General features: G+C 45.0%; 1 protein-coding gene across 1 annotated transcript; it reads right to left on the bottom strand.

Annotated features, from left to right (window-relative positions):
* Positions 1-6,002: 6,002 nt before the first annotated feature.
* Positions 6,003-26,907, bottom strand: fscn1a (fascin actin-bundling protein 1a). The gene is made up of 6 exons (XM_061711654.1): positions 26,378-26,907; positions 24,706-25,162; positions 12,746-12,902; positions 10,431-10,552; positions 8,901-9,068; positions 6,003-7,985 (listed from the first exon to the last, which is right to left on the bottom strand). The coding sequence occupies exons 1-6, from the start codon at positions 26,759-26,761 to the stop codon at positions 7,777-7,779; spliced, it is 1,497 nt and encodes a 498-aa protein (XP_061567638.1). The 5' UTR covers positions 26,762-26,907; the 3' UTR covers positions 6,003-7,776.
* Positions 26,908-27,200: the final 293 nt, after the last annotated feature.

Genomic DNA, 27,200 nt, shown 5'->3' on the forward strand with positions numbered 1-27,200 from the left:
CGCCCGCTGCCATGAAGAGTGACAGACGGGCGGGACGGGTTCATCCTTCCTGAGAACATTTCCATTATTTAGAGGAAGCTTGTTGAAAACTCTGTTTTACTGCGTTTTACAATCCTCTGACGACAGCAGGCAGCATGTTGTTGTACTCAGGAAGCTCTTTTATCTTCTTATCGTGCCTCTGAACTCCACCTCAGAACCTCTTTAGTTCTAGCAGAACATGTTGGTAGTTACTGGATCGGTTCCCATTAAACACACCAGTGTTACAGAATAATGACTCGTAACCAGGTTTTCTGCATCAGGACTTAAAGGTTGGGGGCACGTGTTCAGAAACAAACCTGTTCTGATCCGCTCTCCAGGTCCAGATGAATCCACCAGAACAGAACTGATAGGCTACAAATGTTAAGCTTGCTGAAGTCGCACATTTCTCCATTACGTGTTTCCAAAATGTGTCTTTAAACAAGTCTGAGCGTCTTATTATGGCCTTTTTTTGTGTAAAAATATTTAACAAAAACATCTGGTTGTTGTTGGTCTAAAAAAACAGCTCACACAAATTGAATTATATAACTTTGCCATTATTTATTGAACTGAAATGAAGCCTAAAACGAAAAAAAAACAATGTGGGCAACACTAAGCACCCCTTAGTTCTTCCACAAGATTTAAGAGAGTAAGTTCAGGTCCGGCTAGCAGCTACGTCTGCTTTTATAGAAATACCTGCTGGTGATCAATTCATCACAGGCTCACGAACTGTGAGTCTATAAAAGCAGAAGTCCCAAAATATCAAAAGCCTCTTGAAAGATGAGCCCAATATTCCACAAATCTGGTCAAAATTATCTTATTTTGAGCAAAATATCTTTGCTAGCAGGGTAAGACATATCTTCTTGACTAGAAATCTTAAAAATAAGAAAACAGTGTACTATTCTTAAAACAATACTTTTTTTTCTCCAAACTTTCTTAAAAAGGAGGTTTTGCAGTGGAACAGTTTGCTGGTCTGGAGCATTCAGGTGTGTGTTAAAACAATGCCAGTAGGGAAAGACACAAGCACTGGTCTTAAAGATGCTCCTCGGTCAGGAAGGGGTGATGAAAGCATTTCCAAAGGACGTACAGTGAGAAAGACTCTCCACAACGGTTCTAGAAGGTCACCAGTCTTCCCAGGAGTGGATGTCGAGGCAAATTCTGAGGTTTTTTAGCCTCACTGGCCTGCGTCGTGTTCGACAAAAACCAAACACACCATTTCAGCAGAAACACTTTCCTCAGTCAAGCACGGTAGTGGAAAGGTGATGATGTCCATCTTTATGGCACAGAACTGTAAACTCCTCGTTATATCAGTCTTTTAAAGGAAATGTGACTCCATCTAGAGTTACAACTTAGTCAGAAACGGGTCGTTGCAACAGAACAATCTGAGGAGACCAAGTCAACTACATCAGAGAAGCAGAAAGGAATGGTAGTTTTGGACCGACCAGGTCAAAGTTCAGACCTCAGTCTGGGTCGAGGCCCCATTTGTGGAGGCTATCGTCCTCGTGGGGGCAGTGCAGGTTTGAGTCCCGGCCTGTCACCTCATACTGCAATGCCCACCCCCCCTACCTGTTTCCTGTCTACCTACTTTCTCAATAAAGGCCACTAGAGCCACAAAAACCTTTAAAAAAAAAGACCTCACCCGGGGTCAAGTGCTGGGCCTCCAACTCAAGGACGCTGGACATAAATGAAACCTAAGTGTAAAGACTTCCTCCCAGAATTCCTCCACAGTGACGTCAGAGACAGAGTTACGGTTCAAGTCATTGTTCCTGAGGGTGGATCTAATAATGGGGGGGTCCCTGGTATCTCCCACATGATTCAGTTCTCCTTTTTGGCTTAATTAGGGCCTGAGCACTGACAGTGTGAAGGCCCTATTGTATCTGTAGGAGTTTTTGTTTTTGTTTTTCTCGTTCTCGTTTCTCTTCCGACGAAAGGAGGGCCTTTTTGCCCCCCTAAATTTGCCCCAAAAGTCATGTCTCAACTTAAAGAAAAGTCTCTTGGCGCCATGGCCGAAACCGAACAGGAAGTCTGCTATTTTGAATTAATCGTGTAATTTTGGCGCAATTTATGCAATTTTTTCGGCCCTTAATGCGGCCCGAACCGTAACGTGCACCCAGGTGTGTTATACATCAAAATGTGCGTCTCCATCGTACGACGATGCGCATTACTTTTCTCAGTCAAAAGCGTTACCGTGGCGACGATAGACGCCAAAAAGCGCGCCCCCCCTTCATCTGATTGGTCCGTATTTGATAGTTCCTACTTTCTGCCATAACTTTTGAATGGTTTGACATAAAGAGTCGTGGGTGGTGTCATCGGACTCGGTTTTGAGTCCTTGACCTTTATTGGTGAAAATTGCACGCGCAAGGACCCGTTCATCACTTTAATTTTCTGTTTATTTTTAGTATTTTTTTATGTTTTTGCACAAAAGTGATCATCAGTCCTCACTGCTTTGCTGTATCATCATGTTTTATTTCTGGGGGGGTTGCAAAAATTGAACTGATGACTTAAATGTTGTCTTTGAAGCAAAAAGCAAGAACAATGTCCTGACCTGCACTCACACAGCTCAGTCAGTGGGTAAAGTTCAGCAGATTCATCCCGGCTCTGACCCGGAGAGCAGACACTCCGCCCTGATGTCCTGATGACTCTGATGAAGCCGGTCTGAGCTGCACTTCACTCCGCACACCTGGAAACCTGCACCAGACGTGACCCACATATCTGAGACACCTGAGATGGACACGTCCCCTTCTGCTGCAGCTTCCTGTTATTGTGGATTTGTGTTCCCGTGAGAGCGAGCCGCCGGTTTACTGTGACGATGCTCATGAATACACAAGTACAGATGCGTGTGAGTGCTGAACCCCCCGCCCCCCCGGCCGTCTTTGCTCCCCTGATGCTTTTAGCCGCCTCACGTCCGCTGCTATTGTTTGTGTGTATTTCTAAAGAGTGTGTGTTTTTATAATAAGCGTGTGCTCCTGCAGCTGCATCGCCTCAGATCTGTTCCAGCTGCTCAGACATATTTACATACTTACATCTTCTGCTAGTCCCCGTCTCATCTCAGGGACGTTGTTTCAGTAGAAACACTTGGAATGAATGTAAACAACTAACAATCACTTAGCATGAGCTGAGTGGGCTGAGGTGGGCGTGTTCTAGGCTTGGCACCCGTCCCTTGAAATACGGAATTGATACGTAATTGGGAATTAAAAGTTGTGTTCCGTATTGAACCAATACGGACATATATTATCCTCTTATTTATTGATCTGATAATATACAGGTGAAGGTCGGAAAATTTGAATATACTTATATTTGAATAAAACTTAATTCGTAGTAAATTCAACTAAAGGTGAAACAAATATATTATTTCCTACTACATTCAAAGTGAGATATTTCAAGCCTTTATTTGTTATAATTTTGGTGATTATGGCTCACAGTTTATGAAAACCCTAAATAAAAAATCTCTATATTATGAAATCAATAAACTTCAATTCAATCATCAAAATTATAACAAATAAAGGTTTAACACATCTTGCTTTGCATGTAATGAGACTAGATAATGTATTAATTTCCCCTTTTAAATTGAATTATTGAAATAAATTAACTTTTACACCATATTCTAATTTTCCGACCTTCACCTGTAGGTTATATTCTACATCTGGGCTGATGTGGACATACATAGGCTATTTCAGTTGCTAGCATGGTTGTCTGTCTGTTCAGTCATGCAAGTTCAATGCTATTAAGGCACTTTAAATCAAAGCATTTTGGTTTTTTTATATAAAATAAATACATTTCTATGCAGTTTAGAAGTTTTGGGGATGTCCCTTTTTTTGGCGCTTGCGCTGCTGAAACGGGGTGTCCCTTATTTCTATTTCTGAAAGGTGGCAACCCTAGCGTGTTCCAGCTGGTATCCAAGCCCTACTGGTTTCGTCCGTATGCAACATGGTACCACTCAGTAGGAGGAAACAGAGGCTTTAAAAGCACTCGTCAGAAAACTCATAGTTGACATCAGGGAGAGTTGTCCAGTTCTTCTTGTACAGTCTCATCTGAAATGCAGCAAAAGGCCCAGCGAGCTCTGATTGGCTAAATAGACGATGCACATTATGCAAACGGTTCTGGGGTGATATTCACAAGGTTCATAACAAAAGTAGGAGCTAACATTCCTGCAGGGTCCTCTGTGGAAACAATAACTCCCTCCAGTGTGCACTTGGAGATGTTTTCATGCATGAAGCTGCATGACGGCTGAAAAGAGGAAAGAATGACACAGCTGCAGCCTGACGCCTCCTTTACTCTTGTCTCTATGTATTGAAGCTACAGGACTTTACACATTCATGATTTCCAACGTGACTCTCCTCCTTCCAGGGTTTTTCGGAGCAAGATACGCATCATTTGATTAGAAAAATGTTGAACTTGTGCAGTGGATTTCTGAGAGGATGTTTGTGCTGGAAGCTTTGGAAAAACTAATACCAGGCTTTTATTTTGGTAAAACAGGCTGAAAAGTTGTAATTGTACATGCTACATGTGAATACTGTAAACATCACTGCTCCTCCCTACAGGGTGGTGCTGCACATTGAACAGTTAGTACCGGTAAATAACTTTCTTACACGGAAATTCAAATTCAATGCAAATTTATGTTGCATAATATTTGTATTTTCTCCCCAGATGTCCATAAAAACATCACTCCCCACATTTTCTCCTGCACATTTCAGAGCACCACATAATAGTTTTTCACGTTAAAATATCAGTTCAATTTATTTGAATTAATGTTTGATGACTTTTAGGAAGCAGACGGGACAGAATATCAGGAAAAACTGGATTCTATCAGCAAAAACCAGCCAAATAACTGACATTTGTATTTTGGAGTCAGATTCATTTGGTTATTATACTTTATTTAATGGCACTCTTCCATTTAATTTAGTACCAACCTTACACTAAATAATCTGGGAGGACAGATCATAGTATGAATGCATGCATATTAAAGCCCCCCCCCTCTGTGTTTGAGATGTAATGAAGACCCCCCTCCAAAATCATCCTCAGTGGAAATCATTTCTGATTCAGACCCGCCTGCCTCTTGCAGCTGGCGTTTCCATGGCAACGACCAAGGCTGGCTGCAGCGGCGGAGCCACTAGAAAACACGGTGGCCATTTCACCATCAAGCCCCCCCCCCCCCCATCGCTTGTTCATTTGTTCCCCAAAGCGATGCATGCAGCCTTTACCCACAAACCACTGCAGCCATTCCTGGGATCTGGGTCATATTTTCAGTGATTCATCCTTTCTGAGCAGGAGGGGAGGGTGGAGGAGAGGAGGAGGGATAGATGGAGGGGTAGATGGAGGGAGGGGGGGGCAGCAGATCAGATGGGGGGCTCCTCTGGGATCTGCAGCTCTGGGGAGGGAGGTGGGGGGGCTTGATCATCCTGAATGGCTCGCCTGCTCCGCGCTACAATAAACGTTTGGACACAAAGGCGCTATTCAGGAGACAGGAAAAAGTGTGCGCGTCTCTACATAAATGTGTGGAAGTGGGACACGCGCACGGAGCTGCGGCGGTCAGAGCTGGCGGGAGGCCAGACCAAGCTCTGGTTACATGATGAGAACAGCCCATGATTTACAGAAACCAGCAGAGACGAGCCACACTGCCACTAAGGGAGCTGATGATGTAAGATAAAGATGGACCATTTTAATTAATCAAAACACTGTAAAAATGTGCTGAAAAGACAATATTGTCACGTGCCAGCATCTTAACGCCCCCAATCTATCATCCAGTCATTCCTTAGCAACAGTAACCAGGCAGCAGGACTGAGTCTGGGTTGTGGCTTCGTTTCCTCCTGAATCCGTTACCTTGTTTCCATAAAGCCATCAAGCATGCAGGAGTCAGCAGTCCAGCAGATGTTGGATCCAACCGTCCTCTAAACTTTGAAGCTGCTGCTGCGGTTTTAGGTGTGATGGGACCAAATTTCCCTTTTAAAAAAAAGTTAATTGATAGGTTCAAGAAGTTAATACCAGGCTTGGAGAGAAACCCACAGGGAAGAAAAGAGGAGCCCACAGTCGCAGCATTGCAAACCCAGTTTTATTCATCGTTGGATTTCAGGTGAACCAATGGCACAAGAGAGATTAATCCACGATATCAAAAAGAATAATACTTGTACAAAATAATACAAAAGGAAGTTCCAGTTTTACAAAGCAAAAGTGTGGACCCTTTCATTTCATTTTCCTACTGCCTGAAAACTCAAGAGTAAAAGGCACAGTCATTACCACGCCGAGCCTTCCACGTCTGAGGAGAAACCGCTCCTTCACTTGAGATGCTGAACCTTCGTTACAGATAAACCTCCAGAGAGAAACAAGAGGACCCGCTACAATCATCCATGACTTGATGGTTTACAGTGATTGGTTATCGGTGCTGATTTCAACGTCTGGGCCGAGCGGAGGGATAATTGTTACTGGGAAAGAGACGGAAACATTTCTGCTCATGTTACAGGAAGCAGGCTGACGAAGGGCAGTCGAGAGGCTACAAGCAGCTACACGACTACAGGAACGAGTATTTAGTGGATTCTGTCATGACAACATGGAGAGATGGAGCACATTTTTGTAGCGAGTCTGTCAGGAGTAGGACAGAAGTGGCAGGAACACAAACATCCAGACCACGTGTGAGATGAAGTCGTAAGTAGCACCAGGTTTCAGTTTTTAATCAGTTTGATGAGATGTTAGTCCAGTATCAAAGCTTCGGTCTGTAAAGGCTCAGGTGTGTGTTTGTTTGGTCGAGGGAATTTAAAATAGAAAGAAAACAGAAAAAAAAAAGAAGCAGCTTCCAAAATGTCAATCACATCACCGTCGCTATGGCAACCTACTGTACACCCACCCATGATAATGTCTGTGCCTTGGACGTAGAAAAAGAAATTAATCCATCTGTGCAAGTGATTTACTTTCTAAACGATACACGAGTGCAGTTGAGAGACGTGGCTGCACTTTTGTTTAATTTTAGTCGTTTACGCTGTTCCCGTGGCAACAGCTTCAACTTGCAGAGGGCGGGGAGAACGAGTGTCGACTTCCTACATCCTCACCAATAAGAACACGGCTAAGAGGGGAAACACGGGAGATACGGCTAATATCTGGCTGTTTTTACACTTGAGATGAGAGGTGGGTTTAGTCCCGACAGTTACATAATCTTCTATATCTTCATCAGAACCGCTAGTTATATTACAGTCGTCACGGGCAACCAGCCCTGCTCACGAGGCCAGAGCTCGGCCTGGCAGAGGCAGAGACGGTGTCTACGAGACCCAACCGCACAGAAACCAGACCAGCTAGCAGGAAGAGCTGACTAGATCCTGACCCGGGGGGGGGGGGGGGGGGGGGGTCTGATTCAGGGGATTAGATCAGATAGAAACAGCAGATCTTCTACCAGACCAGCTCAGACACCATAAATACTGCCACCGCGTGCTGCTCACACACACATACACCATTGGAAACATACACGGACGTGGAAACATCTTTTTTTGGGGGGAGGGGGTGTAAATGTGGCTCTGCTCTGGGAGGGGGGGCAGCCCACCCGTAAGGCGAGGACGGAGCGAGTGGCGAGTCGAGCAGCAAACCAGGTTGAAGCAGGAAAGTGCACAGCCCTGTGGTAACTATGGCAACAGATAAAGATCAGGACTGCAGGCAGAGCTGAGAACTGAAGGGAGGACAAAAGGGAAGGGGCTTTAATATAAAGGTGGGGGGGGGGGCAGGTAGATCAGAGAGGCAGTGAGGGAGTGCGCCCCCACTGCCGTGGTTCCCCCGTTTCCCTCAGTACTCCCAGAGCGTGGCGGCCTCCAGGTCGTCGGCGTTGGCCTTCAGCACGCCGGCGTGGTCTCCGCGCAGGTACTTGCCGTCGGCGCCGTGGCGAATGGCCAGCTTGTTGTAGTCGCAGAACTCGAACAGGAAGTCGACGGGGGTGTCGCTGCTGCTGATCACCGACTGCTCGTTTCCAACCATCCAGTACTTTCCTGTGGAGTCTGAGACACGACAGAAAGGAGGCTTTAATCTTTAGTTTGCTTTGTTTTAGCTGGATTTGGATGAGTTAGTGGCTTCTCCGTCTCCAGATCCACCTCGTGTTCTGGCCGATGGGGCCGTGAAGCATAGGCCTGTGTTGAAAAGATTTCCCAATTCTAAATCGATTCTCATATTAATTCCTAAAAATCGATGTATATGTCTAAAGATCAATTTTTTTTCTTTTATTTATTTATGTTTTTTTTTTTTCATCACTACATTACAACTTTTGGTTATTTTTTTGTTTATCCCCAAAAAAGGAATGTTTTGTTGGACACAAGAATAACTGGTGCCATGTTTTTGCCTTTAAATATGTTTAAAGGTATGAAAACATTAAAGTGTTAGGTTATAATTGCATAAATTGTCTATATTTCATTACTTTATATACTGTCTTGGGGTTACATTTGCAAAAAATGCTAAAAACCAAATTGTCAAAAATTTAAAACCAAAATAGACCGAAAATGGAACAAATAAAAATGGGATGTGGGAAAAAATAAAACCGATTTCATCCGTCTGTTTCCTCCCTGGATCTGTTTGGTCATTCTGACCCACATGATGTTTCTGTTTCAGTTCTATCAGCATTCTGGGATGTGATTGGTCCTTACAGCATCATTAGCTGCAATACTTGCTGTTGAATCTCAATATAATACTAGTATTAATATGTTGCATAACTACAGTCATATAATTCATGCAACAGCTCAAAAAACAGTTTTAATAACACTAACCCAAATCAATATCGGAATCAAATCAAATCTTGATAATCGATTCTGAATCTTAAGAATCGGAATCGAATCTTGACATTTGAATCGATCCCCAGCCCTAGTGAAGCGGCTTCAGCGCGTTTCCAGTGAGACTGCAGCCCCCCCGACCCCCCCACTCACCCTGCAGGCTGTACGCTCCATCCCTGAACTCCAGGGTGAAGTAGTCGTAGGAGGAGCGGTTGGAGTCCAGCGTCCCGGTCACCTTCCTGCAGCCGATGAAGCCGTGCTCCCCTCGCAGCACGATGATGGGCCGGTTGATCAGCTTCATGATGAACTCCTCAGACTCTCCTGCAAACACACACACGTGCTCAGCTGAAACATTTGAGATGGTTCCAGTCCGAACGTGGCGCTTTGAAACACCAGCACTTCTATGTGAAACGTCTGCAACTAAAATCTTTCCAGCCTCATTAAAAATAAAAGCAGAATGATGCGTGTTATTTCAGAAGTAAGTGCCAGCCAGAGCTGCGTGTCCGCCACATCAGAAACTGCAGAATAAAGCAAGCAGCTTCAGCTTTGATCCTCTAATACAAACCCAAGGAACGATCTATAATTGGAGCCTTTACTGATCTGCAAGCTCAACTGACGCCCACGTTTCTGCTGCACTGACGACAGTCAGCTAAATCTTAGAGGCACCTCGAGACCCTTTGCCAAGATTACACCCCTCCCCACCACGAGTCCTGCAGACGGATGGTTCCCCGACATCTTCCATGTGGAAACATGGCCATCCATATCAGCTGGATCAGACTCAGATTAAGGAACAGTTCAGTGGAGGACTGTTTGGAAAGGGAATGATGAAAAACGCTCCTCCAACATTTATTCAGGTGTCTAAATTGACAACCAATTCAATTATTTGCTTCAAGTTTACCATTTTATCAGAGACGAGAGCAGAATTACCCAACTAAAACAGATAACCCATATCTTCTGCATCAGCGGCACAAACCTCCACTCCAGCTTGAAAAGAGACGAGGGGGTGGAGCCAAACACCACCCACTCAAACTGTCTGCTCTGAAAACACATGGTTGAAGGGTTTAAAACCTTCTCTGTGGTATTTAATAAACCTCAAGAACCGGTGTTAACGTTTAATAGGGAGGTTGTAAGTTGGATTCACAACCAGCAGCTGCAGAAGCTCAGATTTCCGTTTCAAGGAGGTGAATAAAGCTCAGGTCAAGTTTGCCTTAATCCACATTAAAACCAGAGACCAACAATCAAAACTACCGTACTTTTATCTGAGTTATGTACAACCTCTTGTTGGTAATGCAACTCTGAAGTCAGTAAACTGTTCAGAACAGAGAATAAAATACCTTGGCAACACATCATTGCCTTTGCAGATGTTTTTTGTTCTTCCTCAGTCAACATCTTCAGTAAGGGAAAACCTTTTCTTAATATTCAAAGTTCTCGCATGTTTCCAATCCAAATGATTTTAAAAATAAATAAATTTGGCAACATGAATCAGAGCAACTGCTATGAAACTAAAGCGCAAGACTCAGCTGTTGTGAAACCGCTCCTCAGAAATACTGAGGCTTTTGAAGTGACGAACATCCAGCCATGACGGTTGCTTTTATGGCTCTGAAAGTTAAAGAGTGGCTGCTAAAGGCGAAAGTCAGTGGTGTTGGTGTTTTGTCAGTGCAGCTGCAGCAACACGGCGCTCACCTGCCGAGTCCATGGTGGCCGCGAGCTGGCCGTTTTTCTTGGCTGCCACGTATTTCCCGTTAGCGGCCCGGAGAGTCAGCCTCTTCCCACGCCACTCGATGTCAAAGTAGCAGTTAGCCGACCTGCAGACAGTTGAATATCTGGTGTAATCACAATCAGATGCAGCAGTCCCGTTGCCGCGGCCGTAACTCTTGCTTAATTAGACGTGCAGGCCCCGAGTGGAGGGGTCAACGGCGAGCTGACGCTGCTTCCCCGAGTCCTCTCACTTATCTTATCTCAACCAAATACTTAACATTTTAACGTTTCCCCCAAAACCGTTGCTTCAAACCACAACTGGATGTGTGAAAGATGAGATTTCAGGAGTCGCATCTCAAGAATGTGATGAAGGAATGCGGTGAGCGTCCTGCAGGGCGCTCTGCAGCGTGACCCTTCATTATCCAGGACCGTCTTATCTTACATAAAGAGCCTGGTCTGTCCTGAGCTGACTCCACCAGCATCTGACCAGCTCCACTCTCAATTAGATTTAGTTTTCTTTGAACGTCTGCAGCTTCAGAGTTCCACACTCATGCAGAGACACTTTTAAAAACACAGTTTAATGCATGCAAGGACCCATCTGTGTACTCTGGGACGGCAGGAGAGTCACAGGATAGTCAGAGGTCAGGGGTCGACCGTCAGCGCTCTGGTTGGACAGAGCTGCTGCACATGAAAGACAAACACCACTACAGGTTAAAGTTGACTCATCCCCCAAAACACGCTGCTGCCACGACACGAGGCCACTTAATCTCTCCATCCTGTTCACACACACACACACACACACACACGCTCTCAAATTACCCAGACTAAAATGCTGCGACCTCCTGGTTTACACGTAGCCGGGTATTTACAAAAACGGATATTTCCCCCTCTACGTTTTGAGAAATACCATCATTTACACGAACCCACATAAATACACTGTTAAGGTGCTATGAGCAGCCAAACCTACAGGGGGCAGTGTAACGAGAAGATAGTCATGCTAGCCAATCAGAATCCTGGAAAAAAACCTCAACAAATGACACGTGTAACTTCCAGTTACTTCCAAGATGAACGAGAGTCTTTCGTTTGGAGTGACAGAGAAGTGGAGTTACTTTTAAGTGTGATTTTAGAATATAAAAACAGGTAAAATACAAGAAAATATTGACGGTGGCCAAACAAATTGTAAACACAGGTCGCACACATGACGCTGCCCTGCAAAAACTCAAAATCTTACCAGGAATATTTGTCTTATTTCTAGTTAAAATATCTAATTTTTAGTCAAAAAAATCTCATTACACTTAAAAACAAAAAAAAAGTCATCACCAGATAAATAACTTGTAATTTGACCTGTTTTTCATCCGTTTCTTTTTTTTATATTTTATTTTTATTTAGTTTTTCAACAAAAACAAAACATAAGACAGACAGGGTCATCACAGGTGTATAGAAATGCATATTGTAGAAACAAGATTGAATGGGTCCGGGTTGCATTTTTATCAAAATATATTGGGTCCTTAGTATCCATGTGTGCCGATTGGGGTGCTAGAGGATTTTAAATCCTTTACTCCGTTTCTTGTAGATCCTAAGCGTTCCGTAGGAAGATGGAAGATGTCTCCCATTCTTACATAACTCAAAAGTCCATTCTTTTTGTGCAGAGGGGAAATACAAAAACAATGGCATATTTCTTCTACCAAACACATACAGAAAATCATTTTAGGTTCAAATAGGACTTCCATTTTCCCAGTATTTTTCACCTTTCTTGGTAGCATGTCTCAAAGAAAAAAAGTCAATCGTTCCATATTGTAGATGTCATTAACTATTTCAATCCATTCAAGGATTGTAGGAGATTCTTTACTCAGCCATTTCCTGGTTATTGCTTTTTTAATAGCTACTAACAGTATTTGTAAGAAGGTATCTGTCCTGTTTATTCAGTCCAGTCGGTACAATTTTCACCTGTTTCAAGTAAATTTTCACTTTTTTCCAGTGATGAGTCTTGTTTTAAGTGTAATGAGATTTGTTTGACTAAAAATGAAACATTTTAACTAGAGATAAGACAAATATTCTCGTTAAGATTTTGAGTTTTTGCAGTGTGGTGACGTTCTGAAGCCTAAATCTCTGTTTTCCTCCGTTTACAAGCAAACGTGAAGATGGAGTCTTTGCAAATCTCCACTTTGGCCGGAGTTTTCAGAAATTATCGTTTTTGGTGACGCATGAAAACACCCCTGTTTTTGCTCCGTGTAAACGTGGCCTGAGTTGTGAGGAGCCAGACTGGTGTGGTAGTCGGGGTGTTACTGGGGGAAACGTACTTGGTGGAGGCGGTGCACTGCAGGCCGCCGTTGGCAGTGAGGGTCCAGTACTTCCCCGCAGCGGTCCGGAACGCACACTTCCTGTTCTCGCGGCAGATCTCCACCTGGAAGACTTCTTGGTCTCCTTCCTCGTCTTGATTGGCCGACAGGTCCATGCCTGGGAGGAGAGAGGGGGTTGAGAAGGGGATTAGCAGAAGCTGCTGAGGTTTCCTGAGTGTGGGGGCGGGCTGAAGGTAGAGCCGGCACCGCCCACATCCTGTGGTCAGGATCAGAGGCCTTGCTGAGCAACATCACACGGCTCAGATTAGAGGAAGATCTCACACAGCTGCACACCACCACATCTGTCGGCGTGCAGACAGACCCGGCACGCTACAAAGCCCTGGTCGTCACGGCAGACGCACGCCCTCCCCCCCACTCACGCACAGACGTGGAGGCTCAAACCGTTACTGGACGACTAATCACTACCTGGTATGAATGTGCTGCTTTATTAATCTGCAGATGTTCAGACAACTCTGAATTTGGACTTGATCATTATTCTGCATTAAAACAGCACACAAGATGTCATGGCAACCACCAAGTAGTTTTACAGACAAAAATGTAAACCAGCTGGCAAACTGCCAACCATCAGAGACGGGTTTCACTTTCTCTGTTAAACCGTCTTAAATATGAATTTGCTGTTTCAAGTGATGCAAACCTTTTAAACCCTTCGGGCTCCTGATTTAAGAAAATTAGAAGATGTGAGCTGGAATCCTGTCGTCCAAACATCTGGTTGAAAAGGTTATAAAAAAATATATATGTTCGTCACTCAACCAACATTAACCAACCACAGAATTAATATTTTAGAAAAGTTACTTAGTCCTAGACGTTGATTTTTAATGCATCTTACAGCCGACAGACGGCAGTAGGAAGCTAAATACATCGTCGGCTGCCAGCAATATTTATTAAAATAAATAAATGTGCAAAGATCAGCTCTGAGAAAAGGACCATTAGATGTCTCAACACTCAAGTTGTCGGTGTGAAAAATCATGGGGTTGCAGACGTCTGCACAGTTTCTCGGTTGCAGAGTCACAACGACGAATAATATTTGGTAGCTGCAGGTCCAGAGACAATATCTCCTCAATAATATAAAAGGTCCAGCCGTTGTTTATTTAAAACACACGCTTATGCGTGAGAATCCATCCATGTGCACAGAAGACCAGGACCCATTAAAAACCACAACCTCAAACTGGCCTTTAAAAAGGGCAACAAAGTGGTGGACAAAAGAAGAAGGAGCCAACCGCTGCATAAACAAATATACTCTCTCCATACGGCACAATGTGTGCTATTGTATATGATGAGGTCACGGCGTGGCTGGACGTGTAGCCGGAGGGCCTGCAGACAGACGAGGCTGTCTGAGCAGCGTACATGTGCACAGACCATTCACCGAATTAAAGGGTTGTTGGATGGAGAAAAGGGACAAAGACTGTTGACAAAGAATGACTATATGCATTAATCCACACCCTTTTAAAATAAATAAAATGGAGTGCTTAACATGTTTAAACGACAGCAGAGGTGCAGAAACCCATCTGACACCAGACTTTATGCTCTCCCTGCAGTAAAGAGATTCACACTGAATATTTGAGCCCAGCGGTACTCAGCATCAGCAAACCTGATAAAAGCAGTTGAACTGATTCACTACTTGTATCATCTGGCAGTATTCAGCATCACTGGAGGCTCCAGAGAACATTAGAAACTGCTGTGGGTTTCATGTTGAGTATTCTGCTCACACAACACAAGCCGGTCCCGTTTGACTCCGACTGGATCCAGGAATCAGCAAAGCTGGGTCGGACTGTGCTCACAAAATAACTGACATCAAAAAAAGAAGAGTTTTGTTCTGGCATGTCGAACCAGAAACCAAGTTCCTACAGAAACATGTGCCTGGATGCACAGGCAACACAAACGGATGATTGCAGGGGGAAAATATGACCGACCACAATGGGAAACACATGTTGGAGTCGTCATGCACCGAAAAAAGAGAAGATAAAATCCAAGTTTATGTGCAGGTTTGGGAAATAAGAAATGCATTGAAGAGGATGACAAATGGAAGGAGGCAGAGCCACGCTCGGTCCATGAACTCCTGTAATGCTCACCGCTTCCGGCTGAGCCGACACAGACGCTACCGTAGCCCAGGAGAGCCCTCTCATTACCCCGGAGGTGTGGACACTAACACTTGGACTGCATCGGCCCCCGAGGACTCCAGCAGCTGGATTACCCACGGATCTGTTACAACCTTGTACTGCAACCAGACTGATGGCCAAATCTGTGCCATTTTACTATTTAACCCCTAGAAAAAGGGTTATAAAAGGAACCAACAACACAACACTAACTTAGTGACTCCTTAAAGGGGACAGAGACTTTAGTCCTCTTCCTGGTCTCAGGGAAGCTCATGTAGATGAAGTGGATGATTTACCACAGGACTCATACAGATGTGAGCAGTCGGCTAATAAGATTCATTAATATCGTTTTTTCAACTTTAAAAAAAGTCTGAGTTCAAATGCGTTAAAACTAGGCCTGTGTTGAGAAGAAGAAAAAAAAAAAAAAAAAAAAAAAAAAAAAAAAAATCGGTTTTCCGATTCTAAATCGATTCTCATATTAATTCCTAAAAATCGATTCATATGTCTAAAGATCGATTTTTATTATTTATTTATTTTTTCCCCCATCATTATATTACAACTTTTGTTTTTTTTTTTGTTTATGCCCAAAAAAGGAATGTTTTGTTGGACACGAGAATAACTGATGCCATGTTTTTGCCTTTAAATATGTTTAAAGGTATGAAAACATTAAAGTTTTCAGTTATAATTGCATAAATTGTCTATATGTAATTACTTTATATACTGTCTTGGTTTTTGCATTTGCATAAAATGCTAAAAACCAGCAGTTCTATCAGCATTCTGGGAGGTGATTGGTCCTTACTTTAGCAGTATTAGCTGCCAATACTTGCTGTTGAATCCCAATATAATACTAATAGTATATGTTGCATAACTACAGTCATATAATTCATGCAACAGCTCAAAAAACAGTTTTAACAACACTAACCCAAATCAATATCGGAATCGGATCGAATCAAATCTTGATAATCGATCCTGAATCCTAAGAATCGGAATCAAATCGATTCTTGACATTTGAATCAATCCCCAGTCCTAGTTAAAACAGCTTAACCAAGATTAAAACCCAAGTGCAGCATTGAGACGTGTCCTGCTTGATGCAGGACGTGGTCTTCCATCTGAAGGAGGTTTCACTTCAGCCGCAACATTAAAACACAATAAGAGGAAGGATCACCTCCGTCTCACTGCTTCAGACGGGCTGCGAGGGACTTGCATGTGCCATGCACCCATGCATGCACGGCAGCTGCAGCAGCTCGGAACAAAGAAGCTCAGATTTCCAAACAAAAGTGAGAGCGACTCTCAGTCTGGAAGAAAACGCCACGATGCCGTTGCTCTGCCCAGCCGACAGTTGCTAGCTGCTACGGAGCTCATGAGTCATGTGGGGCGTCAAACAGCACAAGGACTGTTTTTTTTTTCTACAAGTCTTGTGATTTTTCCCCCCTCGACAGCATCTCCTCGGGCTGCTGTTTGTCAAGCTTGATCCTGGACCGTGAAGACGCAGCAGTTAGTCAGGCTGAAGCTGGAAAACATCTGGAAACTCAAAAAAGGAAGATTTGAGAAAGTCTGAGCTTCAAAAAAGGTGCTGACAGGTAGATTGTTACTAATTAACTTGTGCAGCTCAGAACCACTTCAAGTTGTTTTATACCTGTTCCATACGGTGGCCGAGACCCGCCATTGCTGAAAATAAAAGTAACACTGCAAACAGAAACAAACGCCACTGCAAATAAAATAAACACTTAGCAAATAAAAGAAACGCTGCAAACAAAAAGAAATTCCGCTGCAAATAAAATAAAAAAACGACGGAAATAAAAAAGACACAACGGAAGGGAATTACCGGGGAATATTTTTGCAGATGCACCGGTGTTGCACATTAAAAATTACACGTAGCGACATTGAACACTAATCTTTTCACTTATTTTCTCGTTCATTGTTCTTCATATTCCTCGCTCTTCTTATTTATTCCTTTTCACTTACGTCCTCTTCGTCTTCTTCTCCTATCACGTAAAAACACCGGTGCATCAGCAAAAATAGTCCCCGGTAATTCACTTCCGTTGTGGCTTTTTTATTTGCGTCTTTTTTTTTTTATTTGCAGCGGCGTTTCTTTATATTTGCAGCGTTTCTTTAATTTTCAGCAATGGCGGGTCTCGGCCACCGTAGTTCCACTCTTAACTACGGCGCAGGTGAGCAGACGGGCACTTAAAAAGGGTTAATAAGCAGCAAGCAGGACATCTGACATTCAGATTCTCAGCAGGAGGAAATCCAGCATGAATTTCACTGTATGAAAATAAACCAGGGGAACATTCACCGTACGTCACTGTGCCAACTGCGTCAGAACCGATGAGGGATAAAAGACAAATATTAGCGAGAACAGAGAAGGAAAAACAAGACTGACAGTGAAGAACTGCCATCCCTGACCCAGAGAGGTGGAGGCTACAGGCGAGCATCCCTGGGAGGGAAATCATACACACACTTCTCCCTCAGTAAACTACAGCAAAGGCCACGACCACATGTGTAGAATCCTGCAAAAACAACACCCCCCTCCATGTTTGTGTCCTCCCCGCCCAGCGCGCTCAGCCTGATGGCGGCAGGCAGAGTCATCCTGGGCTACCGTGAGCCAGCACCAGAAGCTCCTGTGAGCACGTGGTCACATCAAGCACAATCCTGTTTGTTGTGTGGTCTATTGTCCGACGGGCCGGGCTGAGGGGGCGACCAGCTGGGGCCCGGCCGGGCAGCCAGACCAGCAGCTCATTCTGATGAACAAAGATCCACAGGCCGGTCAGCCTACGAGCTCGGGCCGGTGCAGGCTGGACCCACAGAGACGGACTGTGTCTCCGAGCTGGAGACACACCCGGATGACACACTGGAGCATAACCTATAATAAAGAGGAGGAGAGAGGTTCCATGTCGGGAATCTGGCAGCTACCAGACCAGAGTGTGACGTTGCATAAAACGTACAGATATAAACAGTCGTAAAGGCACACATGGTCCTCTTTTATTGAGCGTACGGCGTTGCAGACGGAGGACACAAATCACCCTTCACCCAGCAGGGACTATCACGCAGACAAGGTCAGAGATTGCGCGCCTCATGCCTCATTTCCTGTCGGCGGGGGGTGAAGGATGCTGGAAGGGTGTCAGGGTTGACTCACGGCCAGTCACAACACGGAGCTGCAGCTCCAGTCTGCCGCCTTTAAACACAAATACGCTGCGTGCTTGAGTCTAGACACACACGGATGCTCCGTCAAGGGTTTGAACCCAACAAATGTGCAGCGATGTTGAGCCCGAGCATCAACGTCTTAATGGATTACAGTCCATCAGCTGATGTATGAACTGTCAACGGAGCAGAGGGAATTATCTCATGTCCGGAAACGTTTGAGCGTTTCTTTGAAATATAAGATCACTCTCAGACGTTTCTTTGAAGGTTTACTCGTGTCTTATCAAACTCCAACAGGCCCCAGTATTTTAATGCCACATCCAGCAAGTGAAACACGTCAGGCTGGATGTAGCCAGAAACCCACCCCCACTTCAGCACAGAGGTAGAGATTCATTTAAAGAAAAGCTGCCATGCTCTTTGAAGAAGAAGAAACATGGAGGGTATTTTGAGCTCTAAAGATGGTAGCTGCTTTGGTGCCACAGAAGTGGTACAAAAGCACCTTTTTCAGCCACGTTGCTGAACTGGTTCACAGCAGCCAGATTTAGGTGGTGGCGGTAGCTCCAACCTCTGCTGCAGAGTGCGCCTCTTTGAATCAGTGTTGCAGCTTTGTGCTAGCCACTTCTGAGATGCAGCAAGTCCAGCCTGACCTGAAATTCATAGAAAATACAACCAGCAAGGCTGAGGCCACGTTTACACGTAGCCAGGTATTTACAAAAACGGATATTTTCCCCTCTCCGTTTTCAAAAATATCCTCGTTTACACGGACTCGCATGAAAACGCTGGTAACGTCATGCTAGCCAATCAGAATCCTGGAAAAAACAACAAATGACACGTAACTTCCAGTTAAGGCTGATTTATGGTTCCGCGTTACACCAACGCAGAGCCTACGGCGTAGGGTACGCGGCGACGCAAACCGTACGGTGCGCATCTCCGCGTACCCTACGCCGTAGGCTCTGCGTCGATTTAACGCGGGACCATAATTCAGGCTTTACTTCCAAGACGGAACGAGAGTCAGAGAATTTAAAAACAGGTAAAATAAAAGAAAATATTGACGGTGGCCAAACAAATTGTAAACACAGGTCGCACTCATGACGCTGCTGGTGACGTTTCTGTCGCATAATGTGACGTAAATCTCCGTTTTCCTCCGTTTTCTCTGTTTAGACGCAAACGTGAAAACTGAGTTTTTGAAAATCTCCACTTTGGCCGGAGTTTTCAGAAATGATCGTTTTTGGGGGCTTTGACCTCCGTTTTCGTGTAAACGAACGGCCAAAACGCATGAAAACGCCTCCGTTTTTGCCCCGTGTAAACGGGGCCTGAATAAACCTCCTTTGCTCTGGGACAGTGATGTCACTGTGCTCTGCAAAAACCTGAACTGCTGAATTAATTACATTTTCAGGCCCTGAATAGGATGAGAGGGTTGTACAGAAACTGATTTTCTCTTCTCCAGCAAGCATCCTTCTCAGAAGCGACTAACAGTCCAGGAGGGCCGGATCACGCCAGAGACGGACGGGATGTGATTGGCTCTCACCCGCCCAGCTGATGAACCAGCACTCGGGTCTCCACTCACGCCTGCGCTGCAGCATGAGGCCACAACGGGCCACTGAACCGCAGGCTAACGCTCCGATAATTGTGGGCCGGCCCAGCGGAGGGTCGTTAAACCGTCTCCCGGGGAGTTTGTGACCAGAGAGGACAGAAGCCGTTATGAGCCGGATACAGACGACAGCACAATCTGTTACACGGCAGTTATGAACGCTGCACGTCCACACTGGAGCAGGGCACAAACAGATGCTTTACTTCCTAAATGTTAAATGAGACCATCCTTCTGCAAAAGACAGAATAAAGTTAACATGAATGCTTTTAATATATTTAAAGTCTCCCATTTGCTCATTAGCTTAGCTGCATTCCCGTGACAGGCTACATTTCCAAAAGAAAAACAAACAAATAAATCATTAAAAATTGGTCTTCAGCCACGTAGCTTCAACATAGTTGATTTAAACCAGAAACCTTAAAAAAAAAAAGGCAGCTGAGCCTTAATGAGGAACTGACTGAATAATCAAAAAAAATGCAAGTCAACTCTTCCCACAACAGGAAAACTCCTAAAACTACACAAGAGTTGGAATTCAGTGAAACTACAGTCAGAGGTGTCAAAAGTATTCACATTCATTACTCAGGTAGAAGTATAGATACTAGAGTTAGTTAGTTAGTGATTTATTCCGAACATGCAAATGATATATAACGTAAATATGAACAAGTAAAACAGAAATAATAATACAAAATGGCCGATCAAGACAATTTTACAAAACAAAACAAAGAAACAGCACAGTAATTTCACTTGCATGTCCAAAAAGGGGTGGGAAGAAGTATAACTTATTTAATCCCGCCCCTTCTCCATAAAATATTAACAATATTTATTTATGTCCTTCTTATAAGGAGGACTGCTGAGAGTTTAAAAATACTCCTGTAGAAGTTGAAATATCAACTCAAGTTTTTTACTCAAGTAAAAGTATAAAAGTACTGGTTTCAAAACTACTTAAAGTATAAAAGTAAAAGTAATGTAAGGGGGAAAAAAAGCCATTGAAAATGAATGCATGTTAGTATAATGCAAATATATTAAAGAACCATATATGTGTACTATTGAGCATTAACGTGTGTTTCAGAGAGCAGGAGATATGATGACTAGTTGCCTATAAGTATTGTAATGGTGCAAAAAGTCAAACTTCAGAGGCATGTTATCATTTATCCTAACCTTTATTGGAATGTACATCCAAGTTTAGTTGCAGGAATCTGAGGGAACGGATGTAAGAACAAAACTGGACAAGAACATCTGAAACAACCACAACCAAATTCACTCTATCCGGATGGAGCAATTTAACTGGATAGTTTGTTTTGTAAAGGCCGAAATGAAATAGAGTAACGAGGCTGTTTTTAAAATGTAAGGAGTAAAAAGTACAGATAATTGCGTGAAAATGTAAGGAGTAAAAGTAAAAAGTAATCTGAAAAATAATTACTCCAGTGAATAGATAACCACAATTTCTACTTAAGTAAGGTAACGAAGTATTTGTACTTTGTTACTTGACACCTCTGACTACAGTTTGAAATCATTTTAGGGAACGACTGTGGTGGGAAGTGGGAGCGTTGACTCCAACATCTGGAAGGATGTCTCAACCGAGTTGAGCTGATAAACAACAATTAGGAGCAAATGCCAAAAAGCTGCAGTGGTGACTGGACAGAAGCAGCTTTGGACTGACCTACTTGAGCAAGACAAAACCACTCCGGCTGCCAATGAAAGCAGCAAACTCCCTCCACCATCTTGGCTCAGGTCAGACGCCCCGGGGCAGGACTGAGCAGCTGCCTAATCGCAGCACATCTGGAGCCGCTCTAATTCCACTCAGCAGTTAATCCTCATCACAAAGATCCAGTTGTTGCTGAGTAAATGGGCTCTTGGACGCTTCAAGCCTCCTGCTTGTTTGGTGCAGAACTAATTGACAGCCGTCACCTTTTAATAGCATTTCAAAATGGGAATTATGGCGGCCGTTACCTAGATTTACCTCCGACAGTCAGGGAAATATGACACGGGGGAGCAAAGATAAAAATCCCAGTGAGATTAGTTTCCAGCAGGACTGACTGTAAGGCGATGATCTCTGCGGTGTTTCCAACTCTGTCAGCCAGATTCTGCTTGTTTGAGCTGCAGGATCGTTCTCGTGCAAACAAACAATAACTTCAGCCTCATGCCGGCAAACAAGAGCCCAGAAACGCCACGTTTGCTGTTTCTAAAACCCCCTAATCCACAATAACCTGCAGAGGAAGATCTGCTCATCCAACACCTCAAACATTGATGGGAGCAGGAAACATGTCCTACCACACAACATCCAACCTGAAGATATGGAGGAACAAACTGACGGAAATAAAAGCAGAAATAGATTTTGTTTTTCCTTTTCCTTATTTATGCATTCCTTGTTTTTACATTCCCTCGTCTCCTCTTTACAGGAAGGACACTGCTCCTTCCTGTTTATTGACTAATAGAGGAGCTGCACCAAGAGGGGCAGCCGTCCCTCATTTGCATAACGAGGCAGAAATGCATGAGGTAAAAAGAGGAAACGAGGGAATGAAAGGAATACACGATATATAAGAAAAACGAGATGGATATATATATATATATATATATATATATGCATTTATTTTTAATTATGTCAGCTTTGATCCTCTATATCCTCAAAACTGAAGAAGCTGCAAAAGACTCAGTACGTTTACATGCACTAACAGAAAGTTGAATTGTTGCGTTAATCCGACCGATAAAGTTTTAAAAGCCGTGTATAGACTAGCCGGGCTGTAGTTGAACCGAACTGAAGCTCTTGAGATCGAGCTTTTAGGACCAGATAATTCGGTCCTAATTCGAGTTATTCCAGCATGTAAACACAACCCACGCTTAGCCGAGCTACTGACGACACAGCGAAAGCCAGAACACAATCAACACAGGAGAAGAAGACGAACAACAAAGAAGGAACCGGAAGAACGCCAACGCTAAGTGTGGCGCCACCTAGCATCACGGAGTCCAACGCACCTCACTCAATCGTCTGTCTTCTCACGCACGTTTACTTGGATTTCTCTGAAACTCCAGTTTAATCCTTAGCTAGATTGTTTCCTTTAGCTTGATTTAGATGTGCATGTAACCGTAGTGAGCGATGGAGATGAGAAAGAACAGCGAGCCAGCAGCTCGTCTTCTCTTCAGGTAAGTGGAGCACCAGCGCAGGTAAGGAAAGTTATCCAAGGAAATTTATCCAAAATATCTATTGTTTCATTAAGCAGCTAAACATCTGCTGTCGGTTTAGAGAACTGGATGCTAAGGAATTCATCAAGCCGTTTTTCAGAACACGCAGGTTAGACTTCCTGCCAGCCCTCAGCTGCCAGAATCCAAGCATCAAAACTAATGCATACCACTGAATACTGGGGAGGAGAGGACAAACAAAACACCATGGAAACAAAAGACATACAACTTAACAAAAACCTGAACAAGCCCGTCCATGTTTGAGGATGGATCTGCATCAAACACCAAGTCCATGTTGGCGCTTATAAAAACTCACTATGAATAGAAGATGAGCTACACCCTCAAGTAGAAAAATACAATTTAAAAAAAAGACACTAATCTGATTTTTCGGGATTGCATTGTAATCATTTGAGTATGACGTCTTTAAGTGCAATTCATAGGCATGGATTCAACATGATGGGGGGGGTGTCTGGTCTCATGTAGAGACCTTTTGTTTCAACTTCCTTCCATTTTGTGTCCGAGACTCAAAAAAACAGACGCTGTGGGAAACAAAGGCTGATAAATATCTTTGTGGCAAGAAAATGAAGCAGCAAACACGGCCAGGATGCGATCGACACTCCAACAGGAAAATAAAGTATTTCTGGAGGGAAGAAAAACACACGGTTCCTGATGTGCTGCTCGGATCAGACACCAAACATCTCGATTAAAGGGCCATCAGCTACACATTCCTGTCACTCATCACGCTCGACGCCACCACTTCTCCCCTTTCAGCCGCTTCCCTCGTCTCCACAACCCCAGTGACGAGTTCAGCGCTGACTCAAAGTGATATCTGCTCCCTCCGACTGCAGACTCGCAGAAGCCAGGGAGGAGGAGTGGGGGAGGAGAAGAGAAGACGGCACAGGGGCATAATGGAGCAGATGTCGAAAAAAAGGGAAGAAAAAAAAAGAAAAAAGGGGAGCCACAAACGCAAAGATGGAAAAGTTAGGAGGGGTGGAGGAAGGAAGGAAAAAGGTGGAGGAACCAGCTTGTGTCTCTGCCCAGATGAACAGCTGAAGCCCGGAGAGAAGAAGAAGACATATTTCTCAACAGAGGAATGTGGCCACATGGTTCTGCAGTTATCAGCAGATTTGGGGTCTCGCCGGGGCTGGGGAAGAACTACGATTCTGTGAATCGTGTTCTTCGTGCAGGCCGAGGCCAGTTCTGGCCTCCAGCCGGGTGCCAGCTCAGCAGTCCGGCCTGGGCGGCCTGGTGCTGGTGTCCCGGTGTTCTGCCAATCCTCGCTCCCTGCCGAGGAATGCTACTTTGTGGTTCTGCGCATGCGCACAGTGGATTTTCAAAGTTTGATTGGCACATCCATGATTTCTTGCACGATGTAAAATTGATAATATGGGATGTTAAGTATTTGATCCTTCAAAATACACTACCCATGGCATTAATTGCATTAGACTTTGTGAACATTATACGATAAAAAGGAAAGAAAAACCCAATTCTATCTTTATTTGATATTCATTGGCCTGTATTTAACCAGGCAGGTCATTCTTATTTACAATGACGGCCTGGCAAGTGACAAGGACCACTTGGGGGGACAAGGACTTGGGCTATAGGGAGTAAAACATTAAATTGTAGCTCTACAAAAAAAAAGGTAGAAAACCAATTAGGTAGCATTTTTTGACAAAGCAGCAGAAATTGGCAGAACACCAGCTCCAGAAACTCACTCTCACTCCAACACCAGAGTGTCAGTGCTGGTTGGGGAGGATAAATCTGCAAGACACTACAATGCAACGCTGCACCCTGGGGACCACATCCTCATCATCATCCTCATCAGGCTGCAGCATCACATTCCATCACTTTAACCCTCCTCTGACTCACACATGCACGCACATGCACCAACAACCACCCACCTTGCCGGGTGGAGACGTTCCTCTCGTTGGCCGCGGTCAGCACCACCTGCGGGCGGCTCTGCTCCATCACGAACAGCTCGTCCTTGCCCACCCTCACGCTCTTGCCGGACTTCATGGTGCCGGAGGGCCCGGACGGGGCCAGGTACCGGCCCCCGCAGTCCCTGAACGCCACCTTGCCGGAGCGGAACTCCAGCGTGAAGCCCGTGTCGGCGGCGGTGTCTTGGCTGAGCGCGCCGCCGCTGCGCAGGAAGCGGTGGTCGGCCGTCTGCAGGTGGTAGCGCTGCTGGCGGAACAGCAGCGTGATGGTAGCGTGCACGCCCCACGGCACGTCCCGGTCGATGGACACCTCGTCCGCCTCGCCGCTCAGGTGCGCGTAGCGCTTGCGCGTCACGCTGAACAGGTTGACCTGCGGGTGCATGGCGATGTGCACGCTCCACTTCTCCGCCGCGGACACCACCTGGGAGCAAGGGCGTAGGTTTGCATAGGCACGGTAGGGACAGAACACTACCAACCAACACTACCAACTGCGCATGCAGCGTCATGTGACGTCACATCCGCAGCCCAGCGCGGGAAATTCGGGACCGAATTGCAGCACATTTTGCAGCACACAGCCTGTTCAAGGCAACGGAGAGATACGCTAGAGGGCTCATTCTTTTTGGTTTGGAACGCTTCATCTGACATTATTACTAGAAAACTTAAAATGTATACGCATTTTTTTCATAAATCCTGCCTCAAGCTCCTTTAAGTTATGTTCAAATATTGCAATTTAAATTGCTAATAAAATCCTGGAATATTCTGGAAGTTTTCAAAATGTTTCTTTAGTAGTTTTTGAAAACAAAGGTTTGAATCAAACTGTGTATCAGGTGAACCAATACACATGAAAGTTAGTATAAGTCAATACAGATTTATCCCTCGTGCCGTCTTTGGGTCAAGGGAGGGTGAAGGGAGAAAAGGAGGAATGAAGGAAGTAGGAAAGGGAGTAAGGAAGGGATGAAAGATGGAAGGAAGGAAAGAAGGAAGTAAGGAAGAAAGGAGAAAAGAAGGAAGTAGGAAAGGGAGTAAGGAAGGGAGAAAAGATGGAAGGAAAGAAGGAAGTAAGGAAGAAAGGAGAAAAGAGGGAAGGAAGTAGGAAAGGGAGGAAAGAAGGGAGAAAAGATGTAAGGAAGGAAAGAAGGAAGTAAGGAAGAAACGAGAAAAGAAGGAAGGAAGTAGGAAAGGGAGGAAGGGAGAAAGGAAGTAGGAAAGGGAGGAAGGGAGAAAGGAAGGAGGAAAGGGAGAAAGGGGAAAAGGAAGGAAGGGAGAAAAGATGGAAGGAAGGAAGGAAAGAAGGAAGTAAGGAAGTAGGAAAGGGAGCTAGGAAGGGAGAAAAGGAAGGAAAGAACGGTGGAAGGAGAAAAAGGAAGGGAGAAAAGGAAAGAATGGAGAAAAGGACAGAAAGAAGGGAGGAATGTAGAACATAAGGGAAGAAGGAAGGAAAAGCCAAGAAGGTAATAAAGGAACGAATGACGAAAGGGAGGTATAAAAATGAGTAAATGAGGAAAATAGGAAAGGGAGAAGGAAGGATGCATGGCAGGCATTTTGACCCAAAGACATGCACCAGGGTTAACATCCCGTCCCCAGCACTAGTGTCCCTGGTCCTGCCCTTCCATCCTCCCTCCAGACCAAACCCCACCTGGGAGAAGCAGGTGATGCGGTCCTCGGTGCCGCCCAGGTAGCGCTGCTGCTGCTCGGACTGCAGCGACCAGCGGCCGTCGTCGTGGGCGGAGATGATGAAGCGGCATTCGGGCCCGGGCTCCTCGCTGTCCCCGCTCACGTTCCCGTCCTTGTCCGCGGCCAGGTACCGGCCCAGGTGGGACCGCAGCACGAACACGTCCCCGCGGGGCTCGTCCCCGCCCTGCTCCAGCGTCCAGATCTGCTTCTTCTTCAGGCTGGCGGCGCACGCGTTGATCTTGAAGCCGAACGTCTCCGCCGTCAGATACTTGTTCCCGCAGTTGATGAGGCCGAACTGGATCTGCAGCATGTCGCTGGTTCCGTTGGCGGCTCCGTTGGCGCTCATGGTTGTGGGGGTTTCGGGAGCCGGGTCGGGACTGGGCTGGTGCACGGCTGGGATGCTGTGAAGCCTGGCTGCTTCTCTTTGTCTGGGAGGTGTGTGTGAGTGATGTGGAGCGCGCTCCGGCAGTAGTCCGCTTGTCTCCGCAGCGCGCCCCCGCCGACACAGCTGCAGCCTTTATAACGGTCAGTGACGTAGCAGCCAGGCCACGCCCCCCGGCCTGGCCTCGCTGTGTTGATTCTGAGGGTTTTAGTTGGTCTAGTCTAGTCTAGCGACTCAAGGTGAAAGACAGATATTATGGAGGAGATCATCTCCATTTTTTGTGCTTGAGATCATTTATTTGGGTGTTTGATGACAAAGAATTTCACTTGGTCTCAAAACACGTGAGTCAGGGAGCCATTTAAAGGAGCTTGAGGCAGGATTTATGAAAAAAATTTGTATACGT

This window comes from Cololabis saira, chromosome 21 (assembly GCF_033807715.1).
Source record: "Cololabis saira isolate AMF1-May2022 chromosome 21, fColSai1.1, whole genome shotgun sequence".
Taxonomy (NCBI): Eukaryota; Metazoa; Chordata; class Actinopteri; order Beloniformes; family Belonidae; genus Cololabis; species Cololabis saira.

Excerpts from the sequence above, each read along its gene's own strand:
- fscn1a (XM_061711654.1), bottom strand. The coding sequence starts at position 26,761 with ATGAGCGCCAACGGAGCCGCCAACGGAACCAGCGACATGCTGCAGATC. Across the intron at positions 12,903-24,705 it reads GAACGTCTCCACCCGGCAAG|GCATGGACCTGTCGGCCAAT; the intron begins GTGGGTGGTTGT and ends CTCTCCTCCCAG. Across the intron at positions 9,069-10,430 it reads GGCCACCATGGACTCGGCAG|GAGAGTCTGAGGAGTTCATC; the intron begins GTGAGCGCCGTG and ends GTGTGTTTGCAG.